The sequence below is a fragment of the Camelus ferus genome, chromosome 14 (assembly GCF_009834535.1).
Source record: "Camelus ferus isolate YT-003-E chromosome 14, BCGSAC_Cfer_1.0, whole genome shotgun sequence".
NCBI classification, from domain to species: Eukaryota; Metazoa; Chordata; class Mammalia; order Artiodactyla; family Camelidae; genus Camelus; species Camelus ferus.
In genome coordinates this window covers 34051043-34072632 of record NC_045709.1, presented here as the reverse complement: position 1 = coordinate 34072632, position 21590 = coordinate 34051043, and the positions used below count along the sequence as shown (strand labels likewise).

The window sequence follows — 21590 nt, the reverse complement described above, 5'->3', positions numbered from 1 at the left end:
ATCACTGGTGAGGAGATGAACTCCGTCTTTCTCATTATGCTGTCCTCAATGGACTTTTTGCCTCTGGAGTTTGTCCTCCCACCTCCAAGGCCCCATCTCTTGTCACTACCTCTGAGAAGCCTTCTCAGAACCTCTCCTCCCACTGTTTTCCAACCAGTGTTAGAATTTGCCCTCTTACCTTAGAGACCCTGGGCTCCCTAGCTAGACCTCAGCTTCCCGCAGGCCGATGTTCTCCTGCGCATTTGGATATCCTGGCCTGGCTTAGGTGTCCAATATCTATTTGTTGAATCAATGAAACAGTGAATAAAAATTTATCTAACGTTAAAATAAAATGAACGGCAAAATCCTTTTGATTTTTGTCTCTTCTCAGATATAATGTGCATAGATAATCATGAAACGTTATTGTAGAGCTGATGACAAATTCACAGATGAGTCAGAATGTATATGTAGCTTATCCAGGCATTAAATTCTGAAGACTTGGAGGGTATTAGAGAGGAAACATAAATCCAATGTCTTTATTTTCTGTAGTGCCAACCTTTAGCATGGAAGTGGGCTCCCAGTCCCCTTGGTAGGTTTGTTTCCCAGGTGTGACAGAGTGCCTGCCACCATCCGTCTTTGTGGGTGTGTGAACAGCATGCCCTAGGTGACACTGTTCCAGACCCACGTGTCTAGGTCACGGAGGTCAGGGAAGACGAAGTTGGATGTCTTATCCTTAATGGTAGTAGCTGTTATTGATTGGACTTTCTGTGTGTGAGACATTTTATCAGGTGTGTTATGTGCATCGTTTCATTAGACTTCTCACAACAGTCCTATTATATCCGATTCATAATATGAATCGGAGATTGAGAAGTTAAGTAACACGCTTTAAGGGGTCACCACATCCAGGTCTGCTCTGAGTTCAACAAAAACTGAACTCACAGAGTTAGGAATTGTGTCCTGGTCACCACATGCCCTTGTTCTTCTCTAAACTCATTGTGGAGTCATCACACATTCACGGATGTGGCTAGGCTGCAAGCTGAAAGAGACAAGTGAGGCAAACTGCAAAACAAGGAGGACATCCAGCTTTTAGAAAGTGCTAGTTCCTGTGTACCTCAGTTCCTTTTAGCCTTTTTTGGTGGCTTATGTGGAATCACGTGCAAGTTAAATCCATTGAGTACCACGTGCTGGAAGTTCCAGGCAATGAGAAATGAGCTTCATGGTAATTGAGAATGAAGTTAAGGAAGAAAATTTTATTGTTAATCAAGGGCTTAATTGCCTCTGGGACATTTTAAATAAATGCCATGCCGTACTTAAGCAGCGATGTTCCGTAAGTGAGATGCAAAAATTCTTTAATTAAACCATCGCGGGTATTCCCTGATTGAAATATCTGCCTTTATCTTCATAGTTAATCCTTCATGATTCATGTAACAACTCAATCAAGGACTGAGTAAATTAAGGGCTCCTTGAAAGAACAAATCAATTATATAAAAATTGATTGAAATTATTTCTGGAGCAATCTTCATTGTACCTAATTGTATTGATCACAGCCTATTTTTGGTGCATTTTCTGTTTATTGGTCTTGTAGAATAAGCTGTTTTTCAGCCTGCAGGGGATACTTTATGGCTTTAGTATGGTTTAGGGCAGACAGTCATTAGAAGAATTTGTCTGAGAAAAGGAACAAATGTAAGGGTTTCTCGGCCATTGAGAAACCCAGTGATGATGACTTGGATGGTTCCTACAATTTAACCAGGAAGGCAGTTGGTAAGCAAGTTGGTCAACACACGTGAGTGTGGCCCCATGCCAGGCCTTGCTGGATGCTGATCAGCTTGTATCAGTGCCCACAAGCCAAAGGGCTGAGTTCTTATTGCCAACTCAACAGACCCAGAGATTCACACCCACAGAGCCAGATTCAGAAACAGGCTAAGGGGATTTGCTATCTCTCTCATCATACATAGGAAAAACAAAAACAAAATAATAAAAACTTACGGTTTCCAAAAGTTCTGACTTACGAGATTGTTCACTTTGGCAGGAGCACCTGACTCAGAGCTCAGTAAATTTTTTAAATGCAGGAGTGGTTTGTTTTGCTAAGCTACCACTGTGATTTCATTTAATTCTTAAAAAGAGAAAAGTTGCCAAAATCTTAAAATGTACAGTCATTTCTATTTTTAAAATTTTATTTAGATTGGGTAATCAGCAAATAATTTAAATAAGTCATCAAATAATGGTGTTCTGTAGAATGGGTGCATACTGAAATTTTTATACCTTCTATTTTTCAGGGCTCTTGATATAATACAACTGAGCCTTTGAAAAGTGGTTTCATTTTCAAATAAACACACTTACAGGTGCACTGTGTGAACTGCATACTTGAAAAAAGGAAATGAGGGGAGGAAAGAAAAATATTTGAAGTCATATTTTCATAAAGGCTCTGTGGTGTTCAACATGTGTTGGCCAAATCAGGCCAGGCTCAAAATGACAGATCAGGTTTTGCCTCCTATCTGGGGCTGCGCCCTCCCCCCAGCTGGTGTGTCCCCGGAAGGGCCTCTCCTCCTCCAGAATCCCTACTCTGGGCATATAAGAAAGCCTGTGTGGTGCCCACCAGCTGCAGAAGGGCCCCTGTGATGGGTTAGATGGGAAATCACACTCAATTCTTTGGCAGTGTCTGGAAACCTAGCATTGTGATGTCACTGTGAGAATAGAAATCCCTTTAGAATTCTGCATGATGATTCAGAGCAATTAATTCTGTTCTAATTTTCATGCCCCGGGAAGAACTCTATTTATATAAACTTGGTCGGAGACAAGCATATCTCCACATAGTCTGTGAAGAAAGGAAAATGAGCCATGTACTTCAGAGCAAAACTAAAAGCCTTGCTCTTCAGCCTGTTTCCAGATGATTAAAGTTTATGTAAAGAAATGCTGGTGAGCCCAGGAAAATGAACTGGTATCTTAGCGTTCTTTCGTATCAATTTTTGTTTGGATTCTTTAATGTCATATAAATATAATCATGAAATCACTTTCTCTGACTCTAGTACGTTTGCCTTTGGGAGCTCAGTGGTAAATACACAACTGGCATGGATCCCGAGAGGCTCCAGGTTCTCATGAGAAGTTGGCCCCTGCCCTTTTTTTTTTGCAAGCCTAGGATGCCTGTGAGCATGTTCCCTTAAGCCCCAGTCACTCCCTGATTGAGTTCAGAGGGTCTCAAGTCATCTCAAGAAAATCCCCATTTGAGCACCATGTTGCAGGGCTGGTACTGGCAGTTTTTGTGGCCACATGGGCTCTGTTTGATCCTTTCCCCTCGGCATCTGTCTTGTAGGTTCTATATTCTGGACTTGCCTTAGTTCATATGCTCCCAGAGAAGGTATCAGGAGCAACTTGATGCCCATATTATAACTTAACGAGTTGGAAAGTCCTGAGGTATAGATGCTACACCTCTCAAACTGAGATTTTTGATTCAGAGACAGGTTGCCTGTAGACAACTTCCCAGAGGCTCTGACTGCTTGAGACACAGATTGTAATCACAGTAATTAGCGCTGAATTTTCAAGTCCTGCTCTCCAGCTTGACCTAGCAGCATTTAGCCAGCGTGCACACAGCTGGATCAATGGCAGGAATCGAAGGGGAGAGTTGTAGGGCTGCTCCCGGCAGCCTGTGGTGGGCACCATCCCTGGGGAATTCCAGGGGAGCATCAGGGACCAGGGAGCAGTGAGGAGACCTGGGGTTCGAGAGGGAAGAAATATGATATTGATAAGCACCTGTCAATGGGAATTGTTACAGGGGACAGATCACAGTACAGACTTTTGTCTAAATTCATTACTGATGATTTGTTTTTTCTCCCTCTTCCTTAATGTAGCTTTGGGTGTTCCTAAAATGTCCCTTGTTAAAAGTTTACACTTCCTTTTCCTAAGATTAAGTACTTGCCTATCTTAATCGAAAGGCTAGTGAAAAAAAAAAACAAAACACTGAAAAAGTAAAAAAATATAGGACATGAAACAGATACTTTGGTGGATCAAAAATAAAGGTGGTTTTTTTTTTTTTTAGCCTGACACCTGGCCTTCAGGTGGGGCAGCACGGTTGTGGCCAGGCAGCCCTGGTGCCTGATGGTGAAGTAAATTACCTGGGAGTCTGGCAGCAGCGGTGGTGGGGAGACGGGGAACCAAGCTCAGGTAAACCGCAGGGCACTTCTGTCACTCACTTGCTTTCCTTAGTCCCATGGAGTGTGTGGCCTCACCAGGGCAGCTAGAGGATAAGGGTGATAAGAATACGGGTGGGATGTCAGACTCTCTGCCCCCACCCGTTGAGGGTAAGGATTTTGAACAGATGCTTGAAGACTGACTGAGCACTGAATAATAATAAATAGGTTTAAACTTATAGGAAATACTTAACTCACGACACAAAACCACTGGAGCATATATGGTACCTCTAACACGATGGTCAGTATAGTTGAAGAAGCATGGGCGGCAGATTTTTTTAAATGGCATCTTTTTTTAAAAGTTGGTTCTACTAAAGAAGGAAGCAGGATTGGTTCCATTCTGCCCTTTTGCGTCAGGAGTTCAAATAAGGTTAAACTTGGAGGGAGTGCTTTTGCATTTTTCACCTGTAGGCTTTTGCACTCAAATTGGTAGAATATTTCTGTGGAAAATGGGGTCAATTCTGTGTTTAAATGAACTGTTGTTGGATCTCTCACTTGACAATCATTCTGTGATTTGAATGTTAAGTCCTATGATGCTCACACTCTCACACATACTAGTTTTTAGGCCACAATTACATTTGCCTCTATGTTGTACTTTGCAAAGTATGTATCGTTGCTGCTGTGAAATACTGTGTCCTAGTGATGTGGAGTGGAGTATTTCTACTCATCTGCTTCCAGAATGCACATTATCCTGGGAGTAACCTGATGTCTTTCATGAAAAGTTCCTTAATAGCCACTAGCTCATTCAGGCACACGCTTAAACATTTTTTCCTGAAATTCTTTCATAAATCAACAGGAAGCCTTCTTTCCCGTTTTTATTATAAAAGGAGAAATGATGATAAAACCTAAACACACATTGTTATTTTAACGTCTAGTCTTACATCTGTTAAGGAGTTGTGTTTTTACTTAAAAATATTTTAGCCAAGAATCAAAGCCAGAGAATTATGCGTTTTCCAATCTTCTGTCCATGATGGCTCTTTGTTAAAAAGCACACAGCAGAAAACATTGTTAAACTCCTGTTGGCTTAAAAAGCCATGTATGAAGCCTTAAAAGCCTCAGCACTTAATTTTTTTTAATGGCTTAAGTAAATTGCTTGAAATATCTGTGCCAAACTTTTAAAAAGTACTTCTCACATCTTGCTTTTATAAGTAACTGTGGAATTAGACATACCATAAATTTGCTTTGTATTTTCTTAATGAGTTTGAAATTTCAGACAGCCTCTATCTGTTATAATGTCGATCATATAAGGCTATTTCATTTCGGATTGAAGAGACCCAGCCAACATTATGACTTTTTTTTCCCCTTAACTGCAAAAGTTGGATTGGAACAGGGACTGTTGAATTTGGAAAACGTCAGTTTTCTTTTGTCTCCTTCCTTTTTTCCTGTTTATTTCACTTTGTGGTTGAGAATTGTTTTTTTCCCTTCAGACTTTTGCTGTCCCCCGTCTTTTGCTTTACAGTTTGTGCTAGGAGAGGGTGGTGGGCTTTTTGTCTTTGGGTGGCTTTTTTTTTTTTTTTTTTTTTTTGGCATATTCCTCTCTTTCCTCCACGTATTGTTGCTGACCAAATTTAAGACAGTACAGTGTTTAGGATCCCTGCAGGGCCATTTGAAGTATTTGGACCCGTAAAGGGCCCTAAGCAGTAACTACCTGAATTGCTTTTAATTACACAATATAGCTGCATCATTTTACTTCAGGTTCTTTTTGATTGATGCTGCAAGGCAATTGTAACCGCGGATGATGGGATTAAGTGCCTCTTGAAGTGACTTTAGCTTCTTGTGGGAACAAAGGGAAAGAGGAGAACACTTAGTCCCTTTTTGCCTGAGCTGCCTTTTTCTTCGCTTGCGTATAAAGAAATACAATTAACAAACATTATCCCCAGAGGTAAATTGAAATGTACATGCAGACGAGAACCACTCTTGACTGCAATTAGACATATATGATCCGAGGTATTCTGACCATTCATTAGTGCTAATTGTTTGAGAAACAAGCCCAGAATAAATGATTAAAATGTAGGCGCCATAACTGGGATTATTAGCATGTGTGATAAAATGTGCGCTCTGCAGCTGTACCAATAAAACGCTTTAGAAAGTGGCTCTGATTAGACAAATGCTTGGTTTGGCTCTGTGGTGAGCTCTTGGTGTTTGCTCAAGACCTGGTGGTGTTTATAACAAACAACTTATATCTTTCTTTCTTAATTAGTGGGAATTACTATGTAAATGTTGGTATTTTGTAATTTAATATCCTATGGTTTTCCCTGCCTTTGCGTTGTTATTGCAGTGTGCTGGTCTTGCTGGGAATGGGATAAACTGAGTTTTTAGGTTTTGCTTCTTTGTTTTGTTTTCTTAAAATGCTGGATGCAATGGAGAACTACTACAAAGTTTGCTCTCTTATTTAGTTTTTGAACCAAAATAAATTGTGTATTTGAAACTTGTACTAAAGTCACAGAGACCTGGCAAGGGTAACCCAGTCAAACATAAACTAGCTGGTTTGCCCCATATGGACAGTCAGCATTCTGCCACATCCTCCAGCGTAACCCTAGCTAAGTGAGCAGAACTAGGAGGGACAGAAGTGACCATCGGGGTAAGGACCGATTTAGAGAGATGGATGGCAATTGAATTCCCCCTGGAGATGCATCAAGGAGTCTGGGATTAGCAAAGAAATGTGAGCTCAGCTAAATGTGGAGTCAGCGAGAGATTTGGGAGGCATAAATGGGAATGGAAAGAAAGGAGACGTGAGATGGAATAATGGAACCAGGGTGCCAGAGAGCACTTGGGAAGTGTGCCATGCAGGCAGAAGCTGAACTCCAACGTCAGTCTATTTAAGAGTGGATATTTCCAGCCTCCTAACTTGCAGCTTTGAGTTCCTCTGTCCCCTGCTTGCATTTCTGAAACCAGAGTCAGAGGAAGAACCTTTTGGAGATTGTCCATATGATGCCATGATAACCTGTAACAAATTTTTGATCTCGAGTGGTCTGTCCTTGTCACACAACAGACTTCTGAGCCACCTACTCTTAGTATATCATTTGTACATTCCAAAGGAAGACAAATATTAGTGTTACTCTAGATAGAATATAATATTAAATTAGCTTTTAAAATTAGTTAATGCATTCGAAAGACAAATACAAAAGATTGGGTATCTTGGTCTCTGGATAACCTATTCCATCACTCTTTCCATTATCAAAGAAAACCTTGAATCAAGTCACAGATAAGCTATAGCATAGATTATTATGGACATACAGCTTGTAGAAAGGATTCACACCTCTTAGTTTTTAATTTAATTTCCTTTGTATGTACAATAAAAGTGTTACTCTCTGAGTTTGACCAGTTCATTCCACAGGAAACTAAGTAACAATACATATTCAAAAAGAGAGGATTTAGGGGGAACTAAAAATAAAAGGAAAAGAAGCAGTTTTGCACTTTGAACTGGTGCATTGCTAAGTGTGGCACTGAATTAAGAAAAAAATCTTCAGCTCCCCTAAAATTAGATGAAGTTCTAGGAAGTCTTGCCTTAAATATTTAAAGGAACTAATGCCTGTAGCACATTAAACATACTTTAAAAAAAAAACTATGTTAGAAAAAGCCTTCATAATCACATCCATATGTTTAGTTTTAATTTTCATCACACTTAGCTCTGAATAATTAAGAAGGAAAAAAACAATCTTAGTCTTATTGTGGGTCCCACACAATCAAAGCCACACACACGTGATTTGTGATCACAGCTTGTATTCACAGCTTTCGTGTGTGTGGTGTGGGTCTGGCAATTAGACTCAGACTGTGTTTTTCCTAAAAATTATTTACTCAAGAGAGAGCAATATTAAATTTTCCCCCAAATCTACAAATCAGGATAATCAAAGGACTATAGCTAACAAAATATCAAAATTCAAAGCTATGTAACATTTTGGCCTCATTTAATTGAGATTGGCACTTGAAAGGAATTTTTGAGAGAATCTAGGAAGAAAACAGAGATTCCATTAACCCAGATAATTTTCATGACAGCTACCAAAAAAAAAAAAATTTAGGATGTGGAGAGAACTATTTTCTCAAAATTGCAGATCCATTTTATGGAGAAAAAAAATTCTCCCATGATTACTTTCATATCAAAGAACTCGGTCATGGGGGAGATGCACAATTTGACACATTTAGCAGCCTTTGAGCTTTTGAAGGACTCTGTAAAAGAATCCATGGTTACGTCTGTCAGGTTGACAGTCTTCTTTCGTGACCTTTAAAAAAAGTTAAGGAGAAATTGATCTTTCTATTTTACATTTGCTCAGTTACTTTTAAAAAGAACCTTTAAAGTCACTCCCAAGCCAGAAAATAATCATCTTAGCTTTAAATTTATTATTTTTTGAGATAGGTTAAGCCAGCACTAATGGAATCTCTAAATGGAGAAGTTTTGTGAATGATGTTTTTTGTGAAATTTTCTGGTGGTCCTATGGTAATAATATTTCCTATACTCTCCACAGACTGTTTTAATACATTAACTACTAAGTATTGTCGTTTCTGCAACTCGTTTTAGAATCAGATCTTCTTAGGCAGGAATGCCAACAAGGAACAGTCTAAACAGAAAGCTCTGCTCTGGATGTTCGGCTTTGGCCAGGAGTGGAACAGGTACGCTCTTTATTCCGTACACTGAGTTTCACGATCCAGAACCCCAAATCGTCTCTGCAGAGGCAAAGGAAAGTTGGCTGGCATGTCCTTTAGGTTTGAACTGCAATTAACTAAAAGCGCCCACGTCTGTGCTTGGTAGGTGCTCCCTCTCATAGTTCCCAACACTGGGAAATCCATCTATCAAATCGCTACGGGTAGAGGGTCCTGAGCATCATTCCTGGACCAAGTTCTCAGCGACATCAACAGTTAACTATTAATGAACAACATCCTTGGACTTCTTTGTGTTTCCAGGAGCCCCGGGTTGAAGCAGCCCAGAAACAGAAGAGATGCTAATCGCATTGTGTTCTTAAACATGTTCAGTGAAGGAGTGCAGGTTTCCCTCTTGACCTCAGTGTCACTCCAGGGGAAAAAAATCCCTCCAGTTTTCCGTTCAGATAAAACCTCTGCTCCTCCTCTTCTTACCAACAGTAGAGCAAGAAAGTAGGATTATGGTGAATGCCCACTAACAGGCACATGCTCTGTTGTCATCCGCTCTTCAACAGGCATCAAGGAGCTTTGCAGCACAACAAAGCCCCGCTCCTCTCCTCTTTGCTCCTCCCATCCCCCACTCTCCCTCTGGGCCCTCACCTCTGCCCTTCTTCCCTCCCACTTCTTTTCCCCCTACTTTCCTCCGGGCCCATCCTTTCTCCTCCCTCCTCTCCTTTTCCTCATTCTCTTCCTCTCCTTCACCCTCCTTATCGTCCACTGGGCTGACTCAGGCTTAGTTTGGATCGAACTCTTCTTCATTTGCCTTTTGGAAAAATGACAGCATTGCCCTAAGAGGGGCTACCGAGCACCCAAGTGCCACTGGGTGGAGTGGCGCCGCTGCCACATTTATGTATAAGGACTGATCCATTTGGGATATAAACCCATAAACATGAATGTTTCTGTTTCCATAGAAAAGTTGCCCTCTTCTTTGGGACCCATTAATGATCACCCAGTTGTATGGGGTTTGCCCTGTTCCTGGGACTTACCCAACCTGTACACCTACCCGGAGAGCTACAGTGCTGTGGCTGAGCAAGCGGATTCAGTGACCAGCAAGGGTCTGCTGGACGCAGAGCATCTTGCCCACATTTGCTCAGTCCGTGGCGCAGGGACCAGCTTGTGGTGGACTCAGTGTTGTTGAATGCATGATTGAAACTGAATTTTATGTGTACATTTGTATTTATGAACTGATGGCTTAGAGAGGACAAGTGAAGCAGATTTGTTAAGTTTAATTTTTTTTTACTGTGGTAAAATATACATAACACACAATTTACCATTTTAAAGTGTACCATTCTGTGTCTTTAAGTGCATTCTCATTGCTGTGCAACTGTCACCACCATCCGTCTCCAAAACCTTTTCATCTTCCTGAACTGAAATTCTACCCATTAATCAATAACTCCTTTCCCTTCCCCCTCAGCATTCTGCTTCCTGTCTCTATGAATTGACTACTTCAGGTATCTCACAGAACTGGAATCACACAGTATTCATCCTTTTGTGTCTGGCTTATTTCACTTAGCATAATGAGTGACTTCAGTTTTTTTATATAGGTATTTGTTTGCTTTCTTATACTGTGTGAAAAAAGACTTCCATCACTGGGGTCATTTGTTTTGCCCTTTGGAATTCTGTTGGTCTGAGGAGGAAGAGTGATGCATTGAAACAGGGTGACACAAATTTTACCAAACTGGGCAAAAATAAGGGTTCTGCTTTTTTCTCTATTTCTGCTAAATCTGTCCCTTATTCGACACTCACCTCTTTTCCTGGGGTTTCCATAGCAAGGACAGACCAGGAGGGAAGTCCCTCACCAGCATCCCTCCTTATACATGACACCCCACAAGGGCCGAAAGGCCCACCCACAGCCCATGGGTCTCCCCATCCTATGCCCCGAGTCCTTCCTTAGATGCGAACCCCCAGTGGACCACAAACTGCTGTCCTGTGTGTGTCTGTTTTGGACACAAAAGGCTATCTCTTCCTTTCAGTAGAAAATGGAGCACTTGATTCAGGTGTGATGTAATTGCTTCATGAGAGAGTTTGCCCTGAAAACATCTTATTGGCTTTTCTGAAGCAGGCTACGCACTTGTTTGTATTTGCACCACATGCTAATCTCACGAATGGCCCTGTTCTGCCAGTGGGAGGACAGATAGCTGTTCTTTTGCTCTCGTGCCCATGGAAAGCTTCCCACTTCTCCTTGCCCTGTTGCCATAGTAACCAAAGCAGAGTTCTTCAAAATAGGGTGGAATCTCTCTGGGCAGTTGGGAACTTAGCAGTGAGAACATACATCCATGTCAGTTTTTACAGATGCCGGTATAAATACCTTGTTATTAATGGTCATAAGTGTGGCTGAAATTTGTAGGTGAGTTTTACTTTCGTTTGGTGGGGTAGGAAAGGGTCAACGAGTGGGCTCTTACCTTCACTCTAGTCCCACAGATACTCCCATGAGCATCAGAATTGTCATATAAGGTCAGACCATGAGCCTCACGACATAAAACTCAATTTTCCCCAGTATATATAATCGCAGTATATAGAGTAGGCAGTGACAGAGCGTAGTTATGCTCCTCCGACCTCCTCAAAGGATCGAAGATACAGCCCCAAGTAGAGGAATCCTTTAAGAATTAGGATTTGTGCATGCTTTTCTGTAAGAAACTTTTATTTTCAACCTTTATCAGCTCTTAGGGTCAAAAGAACTTAAAGAGTCATATCATTTCTGTGTGGTATCCTAGATGGAAATTCACTGATGTATTATTTCAAAATGATGCTTTATTTGTTTTCTGATTATTTCTTATGTTTATGAACAAATGGGAATTTACCAAAATGTATCAGACTTTGTGGAGGCAGTTTCTAAAAGACACAGGCACACAAAAGATGATTCTTTTTTTCTGGTTCAGAAACACCCCTGTAGTGGTAACTGGACTTGAATACAGCATAAAATATTTTAAAATAATGTTTAAGTGGAAATGGAAAGTGATACAGCCACTATGAAAAGCAGTATGGTGTTTCCTCGGAAAATTAAATATAGAATTACCAGCAATTCCACTTCTGGGGATATACCCAAAAGAATTGAAAGCAGGGTCTTGAAGAGATATTTGTTTATAGCAGCGTTATTCACGACAGTCAAAAGGTGGAAATAACCCAAGTGTCCATCCATTTATTTATGAATAGATAAACAAAATGTGGTGTATGCATACAGTGGAGTATTACTCAACCTTAAAAAGGAAGGCATTTCTGACATACACTACAACATGGATGAATCTTTTAGACATTATGCTATGTGATATAAGCCACTAAAAAAAGGACAAATACTGTATGATTTCACTTACATGAGGTACCTAGAGCTGTCAAATTCATGGAGATGGAAAGTAGAATAGTGGTTTCCAGGGGCTGGGAGGAGAGGGAATGGGAGATTGTTTAATGGGCTCATGGTTTGGGAAGATGAAAAGTTCTATCACTTTACACCTCTGCTGGTCAAATGTTATTTTTTTATTGTGATAAAATACACATAAAATTTATCATTTTAACCACTTGTAAGCATACAATTCAGTAGCATTCAGTGTATTCCCTTTGTTATGTAACCATCACCACCATCCATCTCCAGAATGTTTCATCTTCCCAAGCTGTGAGCTGTATCCCTCACTGCAGAAGTCAGTTCCTGAAGAGGAGGGGGCCAGGCAGAATCTTCCCCAGTTTCCTCACTTGTGCTCTGCCCCACCAAGCTTCTCTCAGCGTCTGAAGGGCTTTGTCCCTGCTGCCGTCAAGGACTTCTTTATTTCATGTCCCCTGTCCTTGCTCACCCTGTCTCCTGGGAGCTCAATGTTTGGACCTAAGCTGTTGGAAATTAGCATACTTACTTCTGTTCACTATGGACTTGATCTTAGAATCTAGTTTGAACTCCAAGCTCAGCAGGGACTTCTTGGTGTTCACCCCCTACCACTCAAAGCCTGAAGGGACAGCTACTGATTCAGTGGGTGGGAATGTAGAGCATCATGGTTTCCAAGCAAGGAGAACTGCCACTCCTCTCAACGTTATCGTTCCCAGTCACTTGATTAGTGGGAAGTTGCGTAATTGGTACGAAACTCCCCTGCCTAAATATGGTAGGATTACACGCTGGCAACTTTTAAAGTCCGACAACCCCAGATCCTTGCTAGGATCAATACGACGCTTTAGTGGTACTTGCAGACCCTGGTGCAGAGGTTCTCATCCTTGGCTGCACCTTGGAGTCTCCCTGGAAGCTTTAAAGAAACATTGATGCCTGGGACTCACAGCAAGGCTCGGATTTAATTGGGTTGGAGTGTGGCCTGGGGTTTTTTCTTTTTCTAAGTTCCCCAGGTGATTGTAGTGTGCAGCCAAAGTAGAGACCTCTGTACTAGCAGCTGTCAGCTAAGTAAAGAAACCGCTAACTTGGGTTTGAAGTTACACACCAACAGACTCACAGACGTAGAAAACAAACTGATGGCTACCAAAGGCGAAAGGGAAGAGGGGGATAAATTAGGAGTTTGGGATTGGCAGATAGAAACTGTATATACAAAATAGATAAACAACTAGGTCATACTATATAGCAGATAACTATATTCAATAGTTTGTAATAACCTATAATGGAAAAGAATATGAAAAAAGAATATATATATGTATAACTGAATCACTATGCTGTGCACCAGAAACTAATACAACACTGTAAATCAACCATACTTCAATTTAAAAAACCCTCTATAATGAATAAATAAAAACTTGCAAGAATGCTTTAAAAAAAGAAGTTACATGCCAAATTGTAGATCCTCAAATGGACGTTAGATTAGTTGATTATTGCTGCTATTTCAAATATTGTTAGCAGTTTGTCAATTTTGTCAGAATGGTTTTTCTTTAAACATGAGGTTTTTTTTCCAAGTTTGCTGCATTTTCAGTTATGACCTTATTACTTTCACAGCATCTACTTGTGTATAATGATGTATATGACTCACTTAAGAGAAATTTTTTGTTGGAGCAAAATTTCCTGCATTAGGGCAGTGGCTACACATTGAGATCATCTAGTCCAGTGGTCCTTCAACTTGGCTACACATCTGCGTCAACCAGGAGGCTTTTAGGAGTCCCAGAGCCGAGGCCTTACCCCAGACCAATGACCAAACTTTCTGTAGCTGAGCCGACTTTAAAGCTCCCCAGGTGATTCCACTATGCCTCCAAGTTTGAGTCAGCCTAGAACAGCGTTCTCAGCCGTCCATGAGATAAACATGCCCTGGGGGTTTGTTAATATGCAGCTTCTGATTCAGTGGGACTGGGCTGGGGTCCCCGGACTCTACATTTCTAACAAGCGCCCATGTATGATGGTAGATTGCACTGGGTGGGGTTCAGAATTTGACAATTTTTCAAAGCTCCCTGGTGATAGTTATATTGAGTTCTGGGTGGAGAACGCTGGCAGCAGTAAAAACTAGCTATGCCTGCTGTGATATAAATGGTTAATGAATGGCATCAGGCGGAGGAGGAAAGGGAGATTACCAAAACAAGGCCAGGATGGGGACCCCCCCCCCGCCCCCACCTCCCATCAGAACCACTCCAGGATGTCTTATCTTAAAAAAAGTCCCTCTGTAGAGAGAACTCACTCACCATGAGGCTACCAGATTTTTTTAACTCATCTTAAGCCCCTATTTTGCATATTGTTTGAATATATTTACATGTTGACTGTCAAGAGGCCTTAACTCCAAATATGTAAGATAAAATGAAATAAGTTAGATCTTGCACCTACTGCAGTTGTATTCATATGCAGTAGTCAGTGCTGAACACAACTCAAGTAGGGAACAGATTTTGAAACAGCCGGAGATGGGGGAAGGAGAGGACACACACCAGCACTGTGGGAAGAGGGAGGCTTGGGGAGCCACGACAGGCTTCTGCCACCTGCCCAGCGACAGCCCCCTCCGGGACCTCAGAGTCTGCAACGGAACCCGAAGGCCAGACCCCCTCTACACTTTCTTCTTATTATTCCAATCACTTTTGCTGCCTTTGATCTTTCTCCTTGAAGCTTCATTCTGTACAGGACTTTAGCCTTCCTGAGCTGCTAGCAGGCCATCCTCTGGGTGATCCCCCCGGGCCTTCTTGGCATGCCCCGTTCCTTTTGTGTCGCCTCCCTACAGTGCTCAGCACAGTGCGGGTCAGGGCCACTGCACGCGGTTGTGCAGGGTGTGTCCTGGTCGGGGCGCCTGCCGAGGCCACACGTGGGGCTGAGCTTCAGCTGGTCTCCAGTCATCAAAGCTGCTGCTTCAGGAGCAAGAGGTGCCTCTTTGCCCTTCCACCTGCTGGCAGGCTTGACGGGGCACCTTTTTCTAATTTGCACAGAGGGGCCTGCCAGCTGTGCTGGTGGAGGCCCGGTGCAGGTCACCCAGTGGGTGCGTCCTGAGTGCTCACTGATTGTACGAACGAAAGAACAAAGTGGAGGCAGTGAGAATAAGAGGCTTCCACAGTCATCTGGGTAAAGGTGAACGAGCCCTAAACTAGGACGTCAACTGTATTTACAGAAAAGAGGAGATAAACATAAAAGAAGCAACAGGCCACGTGTTGGGTTAAAGCTTCCACAGTGGCAAAGGAGAGAGGGAATAAAAATGACCTCCTACCTGTAATCACCACTAAAATTTGACTCTTGCCCAAAAAAAATATGGACAGTATGGGTTGTAGATCAGTCCTACACACTCACTTCCGGAGAACTGGCTTTGGTTGGGTGACAGGGTAGCAGGAATTGCACACCTCACACTTGCAAGCCCCTGTGCTAAGCAACGTGGGGGAGACATAGGGCCACCTCTCCCTCAGCGAGCTTGTGATCTTCTGAGTGCCATTCACAATATTGCTTTGAACCACATAAAACTAGCATTTTTATGGGTCAAAATGGTCAAATATCAGCAATTTCATATAGGTGGTTCTTACCCACTATAGTGTGCTGCCATTTGAGATCGTTTAAATGATTTAATTGGTTTGTTTTAAGCCAGTTATAAAAGGATTTTTTTAAAGAGTGATGCTCTTTCTGATAAATGTGCAAAATAGGAAAGAAGTGTGCAGAAGCAGAAAAATCTTAATCTCAAATTCTACAGTTCAGGGGCTTCCCTAATAACACTTTGATGTATTTCTTTTCAGGTATTTTTCTTTGCATTTTTTAGAAAGCTGGTATGTTATTGCATATATAATGTTATATCCTCTTTTCAAAAAGAACAGTCTTCATATAACATTAAATATTTTATAAACACAGTTTTTAATGAAGGCATAATATTCCATTGACTGTAGGTACCATAATTCATCCTATTGTTGACCTAAAGATTGTTTTCAATTCTTAATATTATATATATCTAGTTTTATTTCTGATCATTTTCTTAAGATAGAGTCCTGTCTTAATCCTCTTGGGCAGCTATAACAGAATACCATAGATGGGTGGTTTATCAACAACAGAAATTTATTTCTCATGGTTCTGGAGGCTGGGAAATCTGAGATCAATGCCCCGACAGGTGCAGTGTCTGAAGAGAATCTGGTTCATAGATATCAGTCTTTCCACTATGTCCTCACACGGCAGAAAGGGCTAGGGAACTCTCTGGTGTCTCTTATATAAGGGCAGTAATCCCATGGATTCTGCCTTCATGACTTAATCACCTCCCGAATGACCCACCTCCAAAGACCATCATACTGAAGATCATGGTTCGACATACGAATTGGAGGGGACACAAACATTTTAGTCTATAGCGGTTCTTAAAAGGAATTTGGTCAAGTTACTTGAAATTACTGAGTCAAAAAGCAGGCACCTTTTTTAAGTCTCTTGATTTGTGACATCCACTGACTTTCCAGAAAGCCTGTGCCCCTGATTAATGTTAGCCATGATGGCAGAGCCAATCCTTTGCTGGTTCTGGTTTGGTTATGAGTGATAACTGCTATGTTTAAGGATAAGAAAGTTTACAAATGAATGGTCAAAAAAAGCTTGGTGCTCAGGTGGGCCTGGAACTGAGCTTGAAAGATCCATTAAGTTTCAAATAAACTGAGAGGAAATACTTTTCCATCAGAAGCACAGGAGAAGCAAAGATACAGTGTAAACAATAGGGCATATTGTGGAGACGGTCATAATCCAGTTTTCCTAGGGTGAATAGTTTTAACTTGGGAATAGTGGGATATCAGTTGAGAAAAGGAATATCAGCTGAGACTGAGTTTAATCCTGCAGGTAATGGGGAGCTATTGACAATTTTTGAGCAGTGGATGATATGAGGAAAACAACATTTTAATAATTACAGGAGAGTTTAATCTGGGAAACCAGAAACATCTTCAACAGTAGCACATTTTTTTTTTTAAATCATCATCTGTTTTAAAAATTACACATCATAGAAACATCCTGGGGATGATCTGCTCTAGTGCTTAGCATGTGACTGTGGTATGACTTGTCTCGCTGTCAGTGACGTGCCAGCTGTGTCTGAGTGGCCCAGCCTTTGAGATTCAGGTGGTGTGGCTCAGAGACCACAGTGGCTGGATCCAAATTGGTGATCAGAAGCTCTCTCACATAGAGGAAATCTCAATTTTCATGAAATGAAGTTCTCTGGCTTTTACATATTCAGTTACAACAAATACTCCAGAAAAGTGATTTTGCCACAAGCATTTAAATAAAAATTTTCTCTCTTTTAATTGCATTTTTTTTTTTTTTACCATTTTAAAGGAAATGTATATATTGCAAATTCTGGTATCCAGTGTGAATAAATAAAATGAGATTGTTGCTGTTACAGCATTATAGTTTCTCCCCCTTTTTAGATAAATGACGTATTTTCAATCAATACAAAACAATGACAGATACTTCAGACATTCTTCAATTATCTGGCCATAATATATTTTATATTAAATAAGGTGTCTTGGAAGGCATGTACACTTTTAAAATCCATCTGTATCTCACCATACCTCACAGAGCACAATGTTTCTGTTGTGGAAAAAATAAGACCCAGACTCAAGTTTTAGATTTTATTAGGGTTGGTTGCAAAAAAGAATGAGGGGACCCATACACAACTGGGAGGCCACCAAAGAGATACTGATGTTTCTTTAGATATATTGTCCCAAGGAACACTAATCATGGCAAAATGTTATAACCATGTGAAGTATTTGATAGCATTAACTTAGGATAACCACCAAATGTTGAGAGCTTTCAAGAAGAGTGCAGCTGGCATATTTTTGAAAGGATGATGCTGTTTACCCTGGGGGAGTAAAACACAAGGGTGTTACCTGTGTGCTGGGGCTTTAACCTTTCCTTAACTGAGGTTTTCATGACATACAGCTTCATCTATTAAGGACAGGGCTAGTTTCAAAAATTTGTAAATAAATTCTATTTTGGACTAACTGTAATCATGTCTCCTATAGGAAAGCCTCTCTGGCAGCTGATGTGTCCAGGCTTGGACATAGTTCCTCACCCAGTCACAAGTACACTCCCCGGAGGGCAGTGCTCTATGTGCCTGGAAATGATGAAAAGAAAATAAGGAAGATTCCCGCCCTGAATGTAGACTGTGCGGTGCTCGACTGTGAGGATGGCGTGGCTGTGAACAAAAAGGTAATGACAGATTTTTCCTTATAATGGGGGAAAAAAAAGGAATTGACTTTTGTGCTCTCCTGGTAGCATTGCTCGCTATTTGGAAAGAATATACCATATTCACCTTTTGTTGATTACTAATATATTATTGACCAGACCTCACATGTGTTCTGAATGTGTATGTCTCTTTTCTGCAAGAGACAGGAAGAATCCAACCAACATCTGTTTAAAAAGTCATGACCTGCAGTATATGTGACTGTGTGTGTAGATAAAGAGATAGACAGTCAATCCAGTTTGGCTGAGATATTTGCTGGTTCGAGTAAATGACTGAATCCTAGACTTGTGGTGTAAATTTTTCAGATGAATAAGGTGCAGTTAGGAATTTTTTTCTTCTTTTTACTGCCAGGTATATTGAGTAGTGGCCTTATCTCTTCTGGGGACAAGTGCCAATTAAAGGAAAGATAGTCTTTAATGGATGAGTCACTAAAATCTTTTCCCTCCTTAGTTAAAGGGAAGCTACACAGAGAATCTTAAAGTTGCAGCTTTTGGCTGATTTCCTCATGGGCTGACCAGAGAAATGAGCCTTAGAAAATACCCAATTGGTAAACAGGTACAAAGGCTTCTTACTGGGTAGTGACATAGTGGGTGCTTTTTGTTTCATTTTGGTTTGCTTAACTTTGCTTTTTAGGTTTTTATAGTGAACACATATTTGTTCAATAATTAGGTGAAACACATAATTCATTATAGCAATAACTGATGTTTGCATGGAACTTTTTTAGTTAAAAACATGCTTTCACTCGACCTTTATCTATCCAGTCCCTAAGACAATGAGGTTGGGCTGGGAATGGATTGTGGGGCTGAGGGGACAGGGGCTGCTGGCCGTCTGGATTTGTACCTATTTGGATAGTTTTCCTAGGTGATCTGAAATGGTGTGGTTGTAACTGTACAACTTTCTTGATTAATTGCTTTCCTTGAAGATTCTAGCAAACAAATATTTGCCTTAATTTTTTTTTTAAAGTTAATTTTCAGCATCTTTCTAACGGTCAAACCAAGGCTTTACAAGTATTTGGAAAAGGATTAGAATAAACATGTGGAATCTAAAGCGTCTACTCAACATCTTTGACATGCACTAAATTAAATACAATTAAGCTTCTTTCTCCCAGAGATTAAGGTAAATAGGGCTTTTCTTGAAGGACATTATGTGAATCCAGTATGCTCCCTTCCAAAACTCATGTACGGCACTCTGAGATTAGATACCGAATTGTAATTCCAGCTCTACGTGGCCCTGGGCAATTCACTTTACTTCTTTGCTTCAATTTCTTATCTATACTGTGGGGTGACAAAATCTACTTTTGTCAGGTACTGGGATTATTGCGAGGAATAAGTTTGATAAGATGCCTGGTAGTAGCTTGATTTCCTATAGGAAATAGATTAGATAAATCCTGTAGTAATCATGATTAGAGGGGAATTTATTTTAGCGTGTAGCACAGTGAGCCATTACATGCCCTGATAAACTTCTAATTATATTTCTTTACAAATCTTGAGGCCATCTTCCCATACCCACCTGAGGATATTTCCTGCTACCCAGATGAGTTGGAAACATGGTCCATTCCTACCTCATGTTTCCTTACCGTGTATCTGTGTTCTGAAGCCCATCCTTATACCCAGAGCCACTACTTAGGGAGAACCTAACGAGGGGAAAGGGAGAAAAGAATTTATGATGGCAGGTTGTGCCCGCCATCTTGGCATCTCTGTCCAGACAGTGCCCTTGTCCAGATAGTCAGGACATTCCAGTTCTCTTAATGCAGCTAAAATTTGAATTAATTGCCAGGCATACTGTTTTATGCATGCTGAACTTGCAGTCAACTAAATTTCTCTTCCTTATTCAAAGAGAATTCTGGCAAGCCAGGCTAGTACTTGTAAAACAATTTTTTCCCTTAAAATTTCTACCCAGGACTTAGTTTTATCTTGTATTTTTCATATCATAGCCCTAGCCTGTCAGGGTCCTTTTGGATTTTGATTTCATCATCCAATTTATACCAACTGAGAATTTGACCAGCACACTGTATGCAAATTTAACAAGTTTCTGAAGAGGTTGGAGCCAAGTGCTGCACAAGCATGCCACTAGAAACTTCTGTTCAAGTTTATTTAACAAACATTATGTAGTGGTGACTAAATGCCAGGCACTGTTCTGAGGACTATAATTTGTATAACAGCCCAGTGAATTACTATTATTATACTCCTACAGATAAGGAAACTGAAGCATGGAGAGGTCAAGTTCATGAGTCAATTCTGTGAATATGATTATTCAGTCACCCAGCTCTCCTAAAACCCAAGTCTTTTTACAAGGATAGTGTAACAGATTTTTATCTAATGCCATTTCAAAAAGAGGATACCTTCCTGATCTACATCTCTAGCAGTAGCTTCTCTCTCCCCCATCTCTACCTCGCCAGAAAAAATGAGGTTAAGTAGATGAGACTGGATTTTGAAGAACCCCTGTCTACTGATAGCACTCTGTCTAGTTGTTACCACCTTTGCTTTGAAGTGCTGGAGATACAAAAATGGTACCGTTTACTGAGTAGCTACCATTTACTGAGAGTTTTCTTTGTAAGAGGTGCTATAGTAACTGCTTTAATTATCTCATTTCCTCCTTACAGCAAAGTTTTGAAATACATCTAAGGTCACAGTGCCATCAAATGACAGAACCACAGTTTGAATCTCCTAGAATTTTTCCCAGGAATCAGCCTTACCTGTTGGCGTAGTCCATAATTCACCTTTTCCCCCTTCCTTGGCTTCTTTTTGTTTTTTGTCACCTTTGTATACTCCATGGTTTCTCAAAGATTACCAACAGGAGTTCCGTGTTCACATCTACAAATTCTTTCAGTGCCTTGGGATTTTAATATATTTAAACTAGGGACTTTAGTTCATTTGAAATATTCAGATAATTCTGAAACTTCTCACATAGCTCATACTCTCTTTTTCTTTCTTGAAGTCAACTTTTAATCATATTTCTTGTTTGAATATTATTCCTCTTGATGGGAGGGGATAGAGACCATTTTAGTGATTTTATTTCTTACCATATTAAAACTTGTTTCAGATGACATAGTTATAGTTTTGCTAAACTGAACTATTAGTGCCTAATTCAACTTCCTTGGTATTATTAAAACTTAGTCACTTCACTTTATATCTCATTTCATTTTATTTCTTTTTTTTAGTAATTAACTAATTCCATATTTCATTTGAGTGATTCTGTAGAGTATAGGCCTGTAATGAAAACAAGAGGC

General features: G+C 40.6%; 1 protein-coding gene across 3 annotated transcripts in view; it reads left to right on the top strand.

The window, feature by feature from the left end:
• Positions 1-21590, top strand: part of CLYBL (citrate lyase beta like) — a 212892-nt gene that overhangs the window by 91186 nt on the left and 100116 nt on the right. For all 3 annotated transcript variants that reach the window (XM_014568175.2, XM_032496726.1, XM_032496727.1), the window contains exon 2: positions 18141-18327. In XM_014568175.2, coding sequence (XP_014423661.1) covers positions 18141-18327 — 187 coding nt within the window. The remainder of the gene's footprint in view (positions 1-18140; positions 18328-21590) is intronic.